Source organism: Pantherophis guttatus, chromosome 1, assembly GCF_059756535.1.
Source record: "Pantherophis guttatus breed Tessera chromosome 1, ASM5975653v1, whole genome shotgun sequence".
Classification (NCBI taxonomy): domain Eukaryota; kingdom Metazoa; phylum Chordata; class Lepidosauria; order Squamata; family Colubridae; genus Pantherophis; species Pantherophis guttatus.
In genome coordinates this window covers 11597581-11611631 of record NC_142063.1, presented here as the reverse complement: position 1 = coordinate 11611631, position 14051 = coordinate 11597581, and the positions used below count along the sequence as shown (strand labels likewise).

The 14051-nt window shown below is 43.0% G+C and overlaps 1 protein-coding gene across 1 annotated transcript in view; it reads left to right on the top strand.

Moving 5' to 3' along the window:
* TINCR (TINCR ubiquitin domain containing) overlaps positions 1-13789 on the top strand; it is an 18359-nt gene extending 4570 nt beyond the window's left edge. The window contains exons 2-3 of the mRNA XM_060686666.2: positions 10359-10489; positions 12745-13789. Coding sequence (XP_060542649.2) covers positions 10359-10362 — 4 coding nt within the window. The 3' untranslated portion in view covers positions 10363-10489; positions 12745-13789. The remainder of the gene's footprint in view (positions 1-10358; positions 10490-12744) is intronic.
* Positions 13790-14051: the final 262 nt, after the last annotated feature.

Here is a 14051-nt window from a genome sequence, read left to right as displayed (position 1 = left end):
TAAGATATGTGGATCTGAACTCCAGAATTCCCCAACCAGCATGGCTGACTGGGGAATTCTGGGAGTAGAAGTCCACATATGTGTTGAAAAACCCTGGGTTAGGCAGAACAGAAAGCTCACCACTAAAGAGGTTGATGCGAGGGGACACGGTTGATTTTTCTGTCTTAGATCCCCTCTTTTAATTTTTAATTCATTCATTTCATTTCATGAATTAATTCATTTTAATTCACGGGGGGGGGCAAAATCTTGCCCCGTGAGGTTAGGTTAGCCCCCACCCTTTCATTTTCCTTTAGCAAATGTAACTTTCATTTATTAGGAAGGAAAATCGCATTAGTCCCGCCAATTCTAGAGAAGCCCGATAGCTCCTTTCCGGACTCACACATTTTATTAAAAAAGAGAAATTTCCCTGTTTTTTTTTTTTTAATAAAAGGTGAGAATTGAAAGCATGGGGTGGGCTTACCAGGTTCTTTCTGATTTGAGGAAGAAGGTTGAGCCAGCGATCAATTTTCAAATGTTCAAACATGGGAGATTTTAAAGGAGGACCAGGATGTATCAGTCAGTCAATCAATGAATCAATGAATGAATCAATCAAGAGCCTTGGTATTACAGTGGTCTAAGGCACACTGTTATTAAGCTGGTTATTAAGACCAGCTGCCTGCAATTACTGCAGGTTCGAATCTCGCCAAGGCTCAAGGTCGACTCAGCCTTCCATCCTTTCTAAGGTAGGTAAATTGAGGACCCAGTTTGTGGGGGCAGTAAGCTGACTTTGTATAAATATACAAAAGGATGAAGGCTATTGCTTAGCGCATTGTAAGCCGCCCTGAGTCTCCGGAGAAGGGCGGCATATAAATCAAATTAAAAAAAAAAATCAATCAATTTCATCTCCAGGTAGTCCTCAATTTACAACAGTTTATTCAGTGACCGTTTGAAGTTACAACGGCACTGAAAAAAGCGACTTATGACCATTTTTTTAACACTGATGAGTGTTGCAGCATCCCCTTGGTCACATGATCAGATGCTTGGCAACTGTCTCATATTTACGACGGTTGCAGTGACTTCGGGTCATGCGATCACCTTATGCAACCTTCTGACAACAAAGTCAAGGAGAAAAACGGATTCCCTGATTCCATTTAACAACTGCAGTGACTCCCTTAACAACCACGGCAAGAAAGTTCGTAAAACGGGGCAAAACTCCCTGAACAAATTTCTCACTCGGCCACATAAATTTTGGGTTCCATTTTGGTCGTAGGTTAAAGATGACCTCTGCGTATTTGTAAATATGCCCATCTACAGTTAGCTTGATTTTAGAATTTTTTTTAAAAAAATCAAAATACCATGAAAAGGGGATAATCTGTGGATTATTCATATGGAAAAAGCAAATTGGGAATATTAAAACGTACAAAAATATGATTTTTAGAAACCAAGAAAATTGATGGCAGAAAAAGATCATCAATTCTGCCTCTTTTTTTTTTAAATTGAAAAAGTTTTACAATTACATTTTCTCCCCAATTTCCCCCCCCAACCCTCCCTAACCTCCCTAACCCTCCCTGACCCCCCCCAGCCCACCCCTCCCCCCCGGACTTCCACAGAATATAATCGAAATCTAAATCCCCATTTTATAAAACTTAAACCCCTCCACCCGTCATCAATTCTGCCTCTTGAGTGTGCTTATTTTTAATTTATGTAATTTTTGTTTTTAAATTGCTTAGCGCATTGTAAGCCACCCTGAGTCTCCGGAGAAGGGCGGCATATAAATCAAATTAAAAAAAAATGATTATAGTAGTATGCATGTATTTATTTATTTTTAATTTTTCTCGGATGATAGACATATGTGAGAAGCTATCAGAGAGAGGGGGTGGGGTCAACCCCCTCAGAAGCAGTGGATGGAAACTAACCGAGGAGAGAAGCAACCTAGAAATAAAGAGAAATTTCCTGACAGGGAGAGTGTAGTTGAAAGATCTCCGTTGGGAATTTTTTTTTTTTTAATATGCTCTGACATTCAATCAGAACAGAGCTGGAAGGGACCTTGGAGGTCTTCTAGTCCAACCCCCTGCTTAGGCAGGAAACCCTAGACCATTTCAGATAAATGGTTATCCAACATCTTAAAACCTTCCAGTATTGGAGCATTCACAACTTCTGGAGGTAAGTTGTTCCACTGATTAGTTGTCCTCACTGTCAGGAAATTTCTCCTTAGTTCCAAATTGTTTCTCTCCTTGATTAGTTTCCACCCATTTCTTCTTGTCCTTGTCAGGGTTTCCAAAGATGGCTTCCAGGGCTGACAATCCTACATTCTGGTGCTTTGGAAAATAAGTTGAGCCCCTTTTCTTTGTGGCAGCCCCTCAAATATTGGAAGACAGACAGATGGGTGCATGGATGGATCAATGGGTGGGTGGTTGGGTAGGTAGGTAGGTTGGTAGATAGATATGTAGATAGAGAGATTAGATAGATAGATAGATAGGTAGATAGATAGATAGATAGATAGATAGATAGATAGATAGATAGATAGATAGATAGATAGATATGGATGGATGGATGGATAGATAGATAGATAGATAGATAGATAGATAGATAGATAGATAGATAGATAGATAGATAGATGGATCAATGGGTGGTTGGTTGGGTGGTTGAGTAGGCAGGCAGATAGATAGATAGATAGATAGATAGAGAGAGAGAGAGAGAGAGAGAGAGAGAGAGAGAGAGAGAGGTATAGATAGAGAGATAAATACATAGATAATAGACAGATATGTAGATAGATAGATATGTAGATAAATAGATAATAGACAGACAGATACATAGATAGATACGTAGATAGATATGTAGATAGATAGATAGATAGACAGACAGACAGACAGACAGACAGCTATGTAGATAGATAGATACATAGATAGATATGTAAGATAGATAAATAGACAGATAATAGACAGATACGTAGATAGATATGTAGATAAATAGATAATAGACATACAGACAGATACGTAGATAGATAGATATGTAAGATAGATAGATAGATAATAGACAGAAACAGATACTTACATACATAGATCTAAGATAGATAGATAGATAATAGACAGATACGTAGATAGATATGTAGATAAATAGATAATAGACAGACAGCTACGTAGATAGATAGACAGCTACGTAGATAGATAGATACGTAGATAGATATGTAAGACACATAGATAAATAGATAATAGACAGACAGACAGATATGTAGATAGATAGATAGACAGACAGCTACGTAGATAGATATGTAAGATAGATAGATAATAGACAGACTAACAGATACTTAGATAGATACGTAGCTAGATAGACAGATAGATATGTAGATAGATAGATAGATAGATAGATAGATAGATAGACAGACAGACAGATAGATAGATAGATAGATAGATAGATAGATAGATAGATAGATAGATAGTAGACAGACAGACAGATTCCTTTGAAACTGCAGTAAATTCCCAGTCCTCATTGTTCTCAAATACTGGAAGGCTGCTATCCTGTCCCCACTAATCCTCCTTTCCTTTAGACTAGCGAAACCCAAATCCTGCAGCCATTCTTCATCTGTTTTTTACTCTCCAGGCCTTTAATCATCCTAGTTGCTCTTCTCTGCACTTTTTCCAAAGTCTCAACATCTGTTTTTTTGGGGGTAAAGGATGCTGGATTCCTTTTCTTCTCACTTTCGTCAGAAATCCCTGAATCTGTTTTTTGTTAGTCTCGGTTTATCTCTTCCCCCGCCCAGATGTTTGTGCACGATCCCTGCTATGCCACATTTGGATAAACAATAATTACCGTCCCGGGTGGACGACTCGCCCTCAGCGACTGTTTTTCTTCTGACTCAGCACCCGAGACACATCCCATCTATCGAAAGGAACTTGTTTTTCTCGCGTTTCGGCTTCTGGAGTTGCAAGAATGCAACTCCGGGGGGTGAGGGCATTGAAGGAGTGGGGAGAGGAGATTTGGGAGGAGATTTCCACACACCCCAAAAAACCCCACCGTTTTGTGACCTATTTTTTTGGCCAAGGTTGTTTAGCAAATCGCGACAGTTCTTAAGTGAATCATGTGGTTGTTAAGTGAATCTGGCTTCCCCCATTAGCTTTGCTTGTCGGAAGCTGGCTGGGAAGATCCCAATCGGCAATCATCTGGGGATCCTGCAAATTTGACCTCTTGCATTTCTTTAGAGATGTCTGAAAAAATCTGGGGTCCAAATCTTCGCCAATGAACTCCAGTTTTTCAAGCACCCCGAATTTCAGTTCAGTTTGAATGGAAGACCTCAGAAGAAATTTATTTATTTATCTATCTATCTATCTATCTATCTATCTATCTATCTATCTATCTATCTATCTATTATCTATATCTATCCATCCATCCATCCATCCATCCTTCCATCTATCTATCTATCTATTATCTATCTATCTATCTATCTATCTATCTATCTATCTATCTATCTATCTATCTATCTATCTATCTATTTATCTATCCATCCATCCATCCATCCATCCATCCATGCATCCATTCATCCATCCATCCATTCATTCATTCCTCATTCGCTGGTAAATTTAATACAGGTAGTCCTCGATTTACGACCACAATGGATCCCCAAAGTTTCTGTTGCTAAACGAGTCGTTTGTTAAGTGAATTCCCCCCCCCTTTTTTATAATTTTTGTGGGCACATTTCTTAAGCAAATCAATGCAGTTGTGAAGTGCGTCGTTAAGTGAATCTGGCTTCCCCGTTGATTTTGCTGGTCACAAAGTCCGCAAAAGGGGATCGCGTGACCCCGGGGGGGGACACTATGACCGTCATAAGGATGAGTCAGTGGCCGAGCATCCGAATTTTGATTACCTGAACATGGGGATGCTGCAATGGTCGTAAGTGTGAAAACCGGTCATATGTCACTTTTTGCAGTGCCGTTGTAACTTTGAATGGTTGCTAAATGAACTGTTGTAAGTCGAGGACTGCCTATATAAATGGCCCAAAGGAATTTTGCGTCTTTTTGGCTAAAGGTGCTTTTTCAAGTCATCAAACATCAAAGACGAGCCCAGAATCGATAGGTACAAAATTCAGAAATTATTTGAAGCTTGCCGAAATTCATATAATCTTGGGACGGAGGGGAAATTTAAGAGAATTTCTCACACTTATGTCGCTGGTGCCATTGAAACAACACCCTGTATTGTTGTTGTTGTTTTTGTACTGCAGGGTGATCTGCTTTCCCTTTAATAATAGCAAGGCATTTAGAAGTGTTTTATTTGATTTATCCTCCGGGCAGAAATGCATCTGTTTGACTAAATGTTGCAAAATTTTGTTTTATGAGCTGTAACATTCTGCAAAAGTTAATGAACTAGTGCCAGAGTATCTGGCTTCCTTTTTGTCCTGTTTGCAATTATTTGCCGAGTTTATGTTATTACAATCATTGTAATAATTGTAATAAAAATAACGATCTCTCTGTCCTTCCAACCATCCTCTCTCTTGGTGGATTTACCTACCTACGGTACCTACCTAACTACCCATCTTCTCATGGTTCCTCCATCTAATTGATCCCTCATCCATCCATCCATCCTTCCTATTTCTCTCTTGGTGGACCTACCTACTTTCTGATGATCTATCCATCTATTTCATCCATCCATCCATCCATCCATCCATCCATGTTCTCTCTTGGTGAACTTATGAATTTACCTATCTACCTTCTCATTAGAATCCATCTAATTGATCCATCCATCCATATATCTAACCATCCGTCCATCCATCCATCCATGTATGTTCTCTCTTGGTGGACCTACCTATATACCGGTACCTACCTTCTAATGGTCTGTCCATCTATTCTATTTGATCCGTCCATCCAACCTCTCTCCTGGTGGATGTACCTATCTACCCACCTTATTGCCCAACCATTTGATCCATCCATCCATCCATCCATCCATCCATCCATCCATCCATCCATCCATGTTCTCTCTTGGTGAATTTACCTACCTACCTCCTAATGGTTAATCCATCTAATTGATCCATCCATCCATATATCTAACCATCCATCGATCCATCCATCCATCCATCCATCCATCCATCCATCCATCCATCCATCCATCCTCTCTCTTGGTGGATGTACCTATCTACCCACCTTATTGCCCAATCATTTGATCCATCCATCCATCCATCCAGCCAGCCAGCCACCTTCTCTTGGTGGACCTACCTACCTACCAACTTTCTGATGATCTATCCATCTATTTCATCCATCCATCCATCCATCCATCCATCCATCCATCCATCCATCCATCATCCATCTTCTCTCTTGGTGAACTTACCTACCTACCTTCTAATGGTTAATCCATCTAATTGATCTATCCATCCATATATCTAACCATCCATTGATCCATCCATCCATCCGTCGTCCATCCATCCATCCATCCATCCATCCATCCATCCATCCATCCATCCATCCATGTTCTCTCTTGGTGGACCTACCTACCTACCTACCCACCTTATTGTCCATCCATTTGAACTGTCCATTCATTCATCCCTCCATCCATCTACCCACCCACTCACCAATAACCCCCTTGCTCTCTCTTGCTTCATCCGCCACCTATTCCCCATTTTCAGTAATGAAGTCAGTTATAATAATGAGCAGTTAAATAAGATAATGCATCATTCTTCCTCTTTTGCAGGAGAAAACTTTTTAAAGCAATAGTGAACCAATTTCGGATATTGATCCGAAAGTCATCCTTCTCTTTCCTGAATGGTGTCTTCCCCTTTGAAAGTGACTTTTGTTTTTCCACCTCCTACTTAGATTATTTTAAATTTTCTCTGGACTTTTTGTGGGTAGTGATTCTGTGACATTCTTCTTTTTTTAATTTTTTTTTTTACTTTTGGAAGGTCAGCCTGAACATTAACTTCATTGTTCTCTAACTCTCTCCTGGATGATCTAATTTCAGCAGCGATTAAGGCAAATGCTGCTGCAGAGTCTTATTCAGTATTTAGATATATTTTTTTTCAGAGAAAATTGGAGGAGAGGAAGGGAGCAGGGGATTGCAAGAGTGCCTGGGAAATTGTCACGGAACATTGAAAACGAAGATCATGTGACCGCAGCAGTGGCCAATAGCATCGAATCAGCTGTAACCCCCCCCCCAATTTCATTCTCTTGGGAGTCATGACAAGAGCCTGGTGGTGCAGCTGACTAATAGCTTGTTATTAACATTCAGCTGCCTGCAATTACTGTAAGTTCGAATCTCACCAGGCTCAAGGTTGACTCAGCCTTCCATCCTTTCTAAGGTAGGTAAATTGAGGACCCAGTTTGTGGGGGCAATAAGCTGACTTTGTATAAAATATACAAAAGTATGAAGGCTATTGCTTAACGCATTGTAAGCCGCCCTGAGTCTCCGGAGAAGGGCGGCATATAAATCAAATAAAAAAAAAAAATGGGTGCCCAGGTTTGGGTGCATTCTGTAAGTTAACCCATTTGGGGTACCTTGCTTCAAAAATGTTTGCCCAATGATGCATTATTTCGCCCAGTTAAAGGTCACAACAACAAGAATGTTAGTAGTACAGGTAGTCCTTGATTTAGGACTACACTTTTTTTTTTTTTTTAAATTTTGATTTATATGCTGCCCTTCTCCGAAGACTCAGGGCGGCTTACAATGTGCTCAGCAATAGCCTTCATCCTTTTGTATATTTATACAAAGTCAGCTTATTGCCCCCACAACCGGGTCCTCAATTTACCTACCTTAGAAAGGATGGAAGGCTGAGTCAACCTTGAGCCTTGGCGAGATTCGAACCCTGCAGTAATTGCAGGCAGCTGGTCTTAATAACCATCTTAATAACAGGGTGCCTTAAACCCCTGTACTACCAAGGCTCTTTTGAGCCCAACATTTCTGTTGCTATGTGAGACAGTTGTTAAGTGAGTTTTGACCGATCTTACGACCTTTCTTGCCACAATTGTTAAGCGAGTCGCTGCTGTTGTTAAGTCAGTAACACGGGTTGTTAAGCAAACCTGGCTTCCCCATTGACTTCACTTGTCAAAAGGTCGCAAAAGGGGATCACGTGACCCCCCGGGACACTGCAATCATAAATGATAAATCATAAATGTGAATCAGTCGCCAAAGCATCCGAATTTTGATCACGTGCCATGGGGACATTGCAACAGTCGTAAGCGGGACAAACTGTCAATAGTCACTTTTCTCAGTCATGTTGTAACTTCGAACGGTCACTAACTGAACTGCTGTAAGTTGAGGCCGACGTGTGTTAAATACAATTTCTAGATGTCTTCAAGGGTCCCCCCATGAGCAGTGCATTGCAGTAGTCAAGACACATGACTGTAGGGCAGGGGTCAGCAACCTGCAGCTCTGGCTCTTTCACCCCTCTGCTGTGGCTCCCTGTCCCTCAAAATATGCGTCACAACCGCCAATGTGCGACACCCGCCGGCACGCGATTTATTGAGCTTTTCAACCTCTGGTAGGCCAACCATGGATAAATCCAAGAAAAGAAAAGTTTCAGAAGAAAACAGAATGTTTAATTCAACTACATATGCTAGCTTTGTGGCCGCTCAAGAAATAGTCAGGCACAGGAAGGGTTTTGTGGCTCCCGGTGTTTTCTTTTCTGTGGGAAACGGGTCCAAATGGCTCTTTGAGTGTTTAAGGTTGCAGACCCCTGCTGTAAGGAATGCTGCAATGGTCATAAGTGTGAAAAACGGACATATTGCACTTTGAATGGTCACTAAATGAATGGCTGTAAGTCAAGGGCTACCTGTACTGTATGTCAGCATTCCAGCGCTGACATATGAAAGGAGAGAAGAAGCTTGAACTTTTGCCTACTTAATTCCTTTGAAGATTCTGTTTCCTCGGAGATGGGATGAGGAGAGTGGCTTGGAAGATAGCCAATGAGACGCAGAGAATTGGGGATCGGAAAGGGAGGGCTTGGGGGGCAAAGGTCAGTGCTGACCGCGAAAGAGCCAGGGACAGATCACTATGCTCAATAAAGAGAAAATTTCCTCAAAGATCGGCAGTTTGGAAATTCATTTATTTTGAGATAGCATCGAAACCTGACACTGTACAGTTAGTCCTTGACTTACAACAGTTCTTTTAGTGACCATTCAAAGTTACAACGGCACTGAAAACAGTGACTTAGGACCATTTTGCTCATCATGTGATCAAAATTCTGACGTTTGGCAACTGGCTCATATTTATGACAGTTGCAGCGTCCCAAGGTCACGAAACTTCCTTTTACGACCTTCTGAGAAGCAAAGTCAATTGGGGAAGCCAGATTCACTCAACGGCCATTTTACTAATTCAACAAAGGCGATGATTGACTTAACCGCCGCGACAAGAAAATTCGTAACATGGGGCAAAGTCACTTTTAAGAAATGTTTTCACTTAGCAACCTAAACTTTGGGCCCCAACTGTGGTCGTAACTCGAGGACGACCTGTATCTAGATATAATTATGACCCTTTTAATTACGATACTTAATATTTTACTTTTGTGCCCATTTATTGGGTCCTCAGGGACGCGGTGGCTCAGTGGCTAAGACGCTGAACTTGTCGATCGAAAGGTCGGCAGTTCGGCGGTTCGAATCCCTAGTGCTGCGTAACGGGGTGAGCTCCCGTTCCTTGTCCAAGCTTCTGCCAACCTAGCAGTTAGAAAGCAGGTAAAAAATGCAAGTAGAAAAATAGGGACCACCTTTGGTGGGAAGGTAACAGTGTTCCATGTGCCTTTGGCGTTGAGTCATGCCGGCCACATGACCACAGAGATGTCTTCGGACAGCGCTGGCTCTTCGGCTTTGAAACAGAGATGAACACCGCCCCCTAGAGTCAGGAACGACTAGCACATATGTGCGAGGGGAACCTTTACCTTTACCTTTATGGGGTCTTCCCTTTCTGTGGTGGGTTGGAGGTTTTAGAAACATTTTGTGATGTCACAGCATTTGGACCAATAGCAGGACGAGCCCAGAAAAGGCCCAAACTTTCAGATCAAAGGAATTTCTGCAGCTGTAGCCTCCATTGGCTTTTGCTTGGTGGCGCCGCAGACTAAAGTACTGTTAAGTAGCACCAGCTGCCTGCAATTACTGCGAGTTCAAATCTCACCAGGCTCAAGGTTGACTCAGCCTTCCATCCTTTCGAGGTAGGTAAAATGAGGACCCGGATTGTGGGGGCAATAAGCTGACTTTGTATAAAAAAGAACACTGTGGGGGGGGGGGCGGGGGGGGGCAAAAAGTATGAAGGCTATTGTTTAACACATTGTAAGCCGCCCTGAGTCTCCGGAGAAGGGCGGCGTATAAATCGAACCAATAAATAAATAAATAAGGACCAGAATCTCCCCTTTCCTGGAGTAATATCGGGGTGCTGCTGTCTGACCTCCTCTTTTATTTTTGCAATTGCAGATGAAGCTTCCTTGGGGAGCAATTCCCAGCATGGTGCTATCATTCGGTGGGACGGAGTTTGTCGTGCTGACAGTCAAAAGGTGGAGGAAAAAAAAAATCCAGTTCCTTGAAACAGCTGGGAAGAATAGAAGGTAACAGATAACAGATTAAAAGAGTCGGAAGGGATCTTATAGGTCATCTAGTCCAACCCCCCCGCGTAAGCAGGAGACTCTACACCATTTCTGACAAATGGCAGTCCAAATGTACAATTTGGAAAAAGGTACAAATGGGAAGGCTTGTAGAGGGCAGCTGGGCCCATTTTACAGACGGCTTGACTGAGGCCTTTTCATTTGGGTCTCAAGGGGGGGTGTGGTATCCGCCACCCAAAAGGTGGCTTCAGTTGTGCACAGTGCACACTGGGTTTTTTTTTCCATCTTTTTTTTTTCATCTCCTGCTCTCTGAACAAAACCTGTCAGGGTCACCGAATGACAAGGAATAATTACAGAGTGTTGAATTAATATCAGGGTGTAATTAACTTGTGGAAGTCATTGGTCCCGTGATTTTTGGAGGGAGCACAATGGGCTTTAAGGAGATCAGAATAGTTTGGGGAAGGATGAACTGTTATAGGTCACTCCTTCTCCTCTCCCTTCCCTTCCCTTCCCTTCCCTTCCCTCCCCTCCCCTCCCCTCTCCTCCTTTCCTTTCCTTTCCTTTCCTTTCCTTTCCTTTCCTTTCCTTTCCTTTCCTTTCCTTTCCTTTCCTTTCCCTCCCCTCCCCTCCTTTCCTTTCCTTTCCTTTCCTTTCCCTCCCCTCCCCTCCCCTCCCCTCCCCTCCCCTCTTTTCCTTTCCTTTCCTTTCCTTTCCTTTCCTTTCCTTTCCTTTCCTTTCCTTTCCTTTCCTTTCCTTCTTTCCCTTCCCTCCCCTCCCCTCCCCTCCTTTCCTTTCCTTTCCCCTCCTCTCCTCTCCTCTCCTCCCCTCCCTCCCTTCCCTTCCCTTCCCTCTCCTCTCCTCCCCTCCCTTCCTTCTCTTCTCTTCTCTTCCCTTCCCTTCACTTCCCCTCCTTCCCTTCCCTTCCCTTCCCTTCCCTTCCCTTCCCTTCCCTTCCCTTCCCTTCCCTTCCTTTCCCTTCCTTTCCCTTCCTTTCCTTTCCTTTCCCTCCCCTCCCCTCCTTTCCTTTCCTTTCCCTTCCCTTCCCTTCTCCTCCTTCCTTTCCTTTCCTTTCCTTTCCTTTCCTTTCCTTTCCTTTCCTTTCCTTTCCTTTCCTTTCCTCTCCTCTCCTCTCCTCTCCCTCCCTCCCTCCCCTCCCCTCCCCTCCTTTCCTTTCCTTTCCTTTCCTTTCCTTTCCTTTCCTTTCCTCTCCCTCCCTCCCTCCCCTCCCCTCCCCTCCCCTCCTTTCCTTTCCTTTCCTTTCCTTTCCTTTCCTTTCCTTTCCTTTCCTTTCCTCTCCTCTCCTCTCCTCTCCTCCCCTCCCCTCCCCTCCCCTCCCCTTCTCTTCCCTTCCCTCCCCTCCCCTCAGTCCTTGTCTGAGACTGCTGGCTGGACAAATGAAATAAATAAAATAAAAAATAAAGGGATGTGCCTTGAACTGCAGAATTGTGGTTCCCGTCTTCACCTCTTCAACGACAGGTTAGGCGAGACCTGGCTCAAAAAACGGCAACTGTGAGAGGGACCTTGGAGTCCTAGTGGACGATCGTTTGAATATGAGCCAGCCGTGTGCAGCAGCCGCCACCGCCAAAAAAGCGAATACAATCCTGGGTTGTGCAGAGGCAAAGAATCAAGATCACATGAAGTATTAGTGCCGCTTTACAAACCCCTAAGTGAGACCACACCTGGAATAACTGCAACCAATTTTGGCCACCACACTACAAAAAAAGATGTTGAGACTTTGGAAAAAATGTCAAGAAGAACAACTAAGACGATTGAAGGCCTGGAGACTAAAACACATGAAGAACAGCTGCAGAATTTGGGGTTTGGCTAGTCTAGTGAAGAGAAGGACTAGGGGGGACATGATAGCAGTTTTCCAGTATCTGAGGGGCTGCCACAAAGAAGAGGGGGGTCAAATTATTCTCCAAAGCACCAGAAGGCAGGAGAAGAAAAAATGGATGGAAACTAACCAAGGAGAGAAGCAACCTGGAATTAAGGAGAAACTCCCTAACAGTGAGGACAATTAGCCAGTGGAACAGCTTGCCACCAGAAGTTGTGGGTGCTCCATCACTGGAGGCTTTTAAAAAGAGACTGGACAGTCACTTGTCTGAAATGGTATAGGATCTCCTGCTTGAGCAGGGGGCTGGACTAGAAGACCTCCAAGGTCCCTTCCCACTCTATTTTGATCCTGATTCTTATTGTAAGTCAAGGGCTACCTGTGTCCTGTGTGTTCCCTTTTGCTAATTTTCACTGTTGCATTTTAGGAGGTGAGCCAGAAGAGGCTACCACCACCACTGTCCACCCCTCCTGATTTCCAGATCTGGCTGTCCAGATTTCCTTCGGCATCGCAGCCGGAACCACTGACCGAGCGATGAGGCTACATTGGGATGAGGGCATCAACCCAGCTGTTTTTTTTGGTGCTTCCTACCACTCCCTCTTTGGAGTTTCTGGTTTCAGCCGCGAGGGAGAAACAGGTTTTAAGGAGGAGGTTTGGCCCAGCCGCTGGTTTGAAAAGGAGAAATTCAAGCTTGCCGATGGGCGTGGGGAGGGTGGAGCGAAGGAAAGTTTCGGTGTTCGGCAAGAGGCGAAACCACGTTTCTGAAGGTGTAACTTTCTTTTCTTTTTCTTTTTTTTTGCAAAAAGTTTTTTATTTTTTAAACAAACACAACATAAAAACATCGTCCTTCCAAAACAATCACGGACAGTGTTTTGATCGGTTAAAATCATTTCGTGCTCTCAAAGAATTTTCACAGTGTCATTATATGACAAATGTTTTTTCCCTCTAGCAGAAAACAAATATTTAAACATTTTATCCAAATTTCATGACCAAATTTCATGATCCTGACCAAAATGGATTCCTGCCAAAAAGACAAATAAGAGACAATATAAGAATAATTTTGGCTACCTTAAAATATTATGAAGCTCATCCTGAAAGGCAGATGGCTTTGATATTTCTAGATGCACAAAAAGCCTTTGATAATGTGAATTGGCGATTTATGATGTTACAAATGGAGGAGATGGATGAGATTGGAAAGAAATTTCTTCAGGCAATTGAAGCTATATACTCTAAACAAAAGGCCAAGGTTATGATAAATGGAGAACTGTCTGATTTTATTGAAGGTGTAACTATTTCTTATGGAGGGAGCTTAATTTCGGGGTTAAATCTCCCCGTGCTCTGCGAACAGATCTCAGATATGGCTTTGGAGAGTGACTTTGGGTAGAAAAGGCCATCGTAGGCAAGCCCCGTCGTTTCTGAGAACCATGAGGACTGGAAACTTACTGCCGTTCCAAATGAATTTATTTATTCAATTAATGCCTGTCTGTCTTCCAATATTTGAGAGGCTGCCTCAAAGAAGGGGGGGGGGGTTTCCACCTATTCTCCAAAGCACCAGAAAGCAATGAGAAGAAACAATGAATAGAAACCAGGGGTGAAATCCAGAAGGTTCCGACAGGTTCTGAAGAACTGGTAGCGGAAATTTTTGAGCAGTTCGGAGAACCGGCAGCGGGAATTTTGAGTAGTTTGGAGAACTGGCAAATACTACCTCTGGCTGGACCCAGAGTGGGGAGGGAA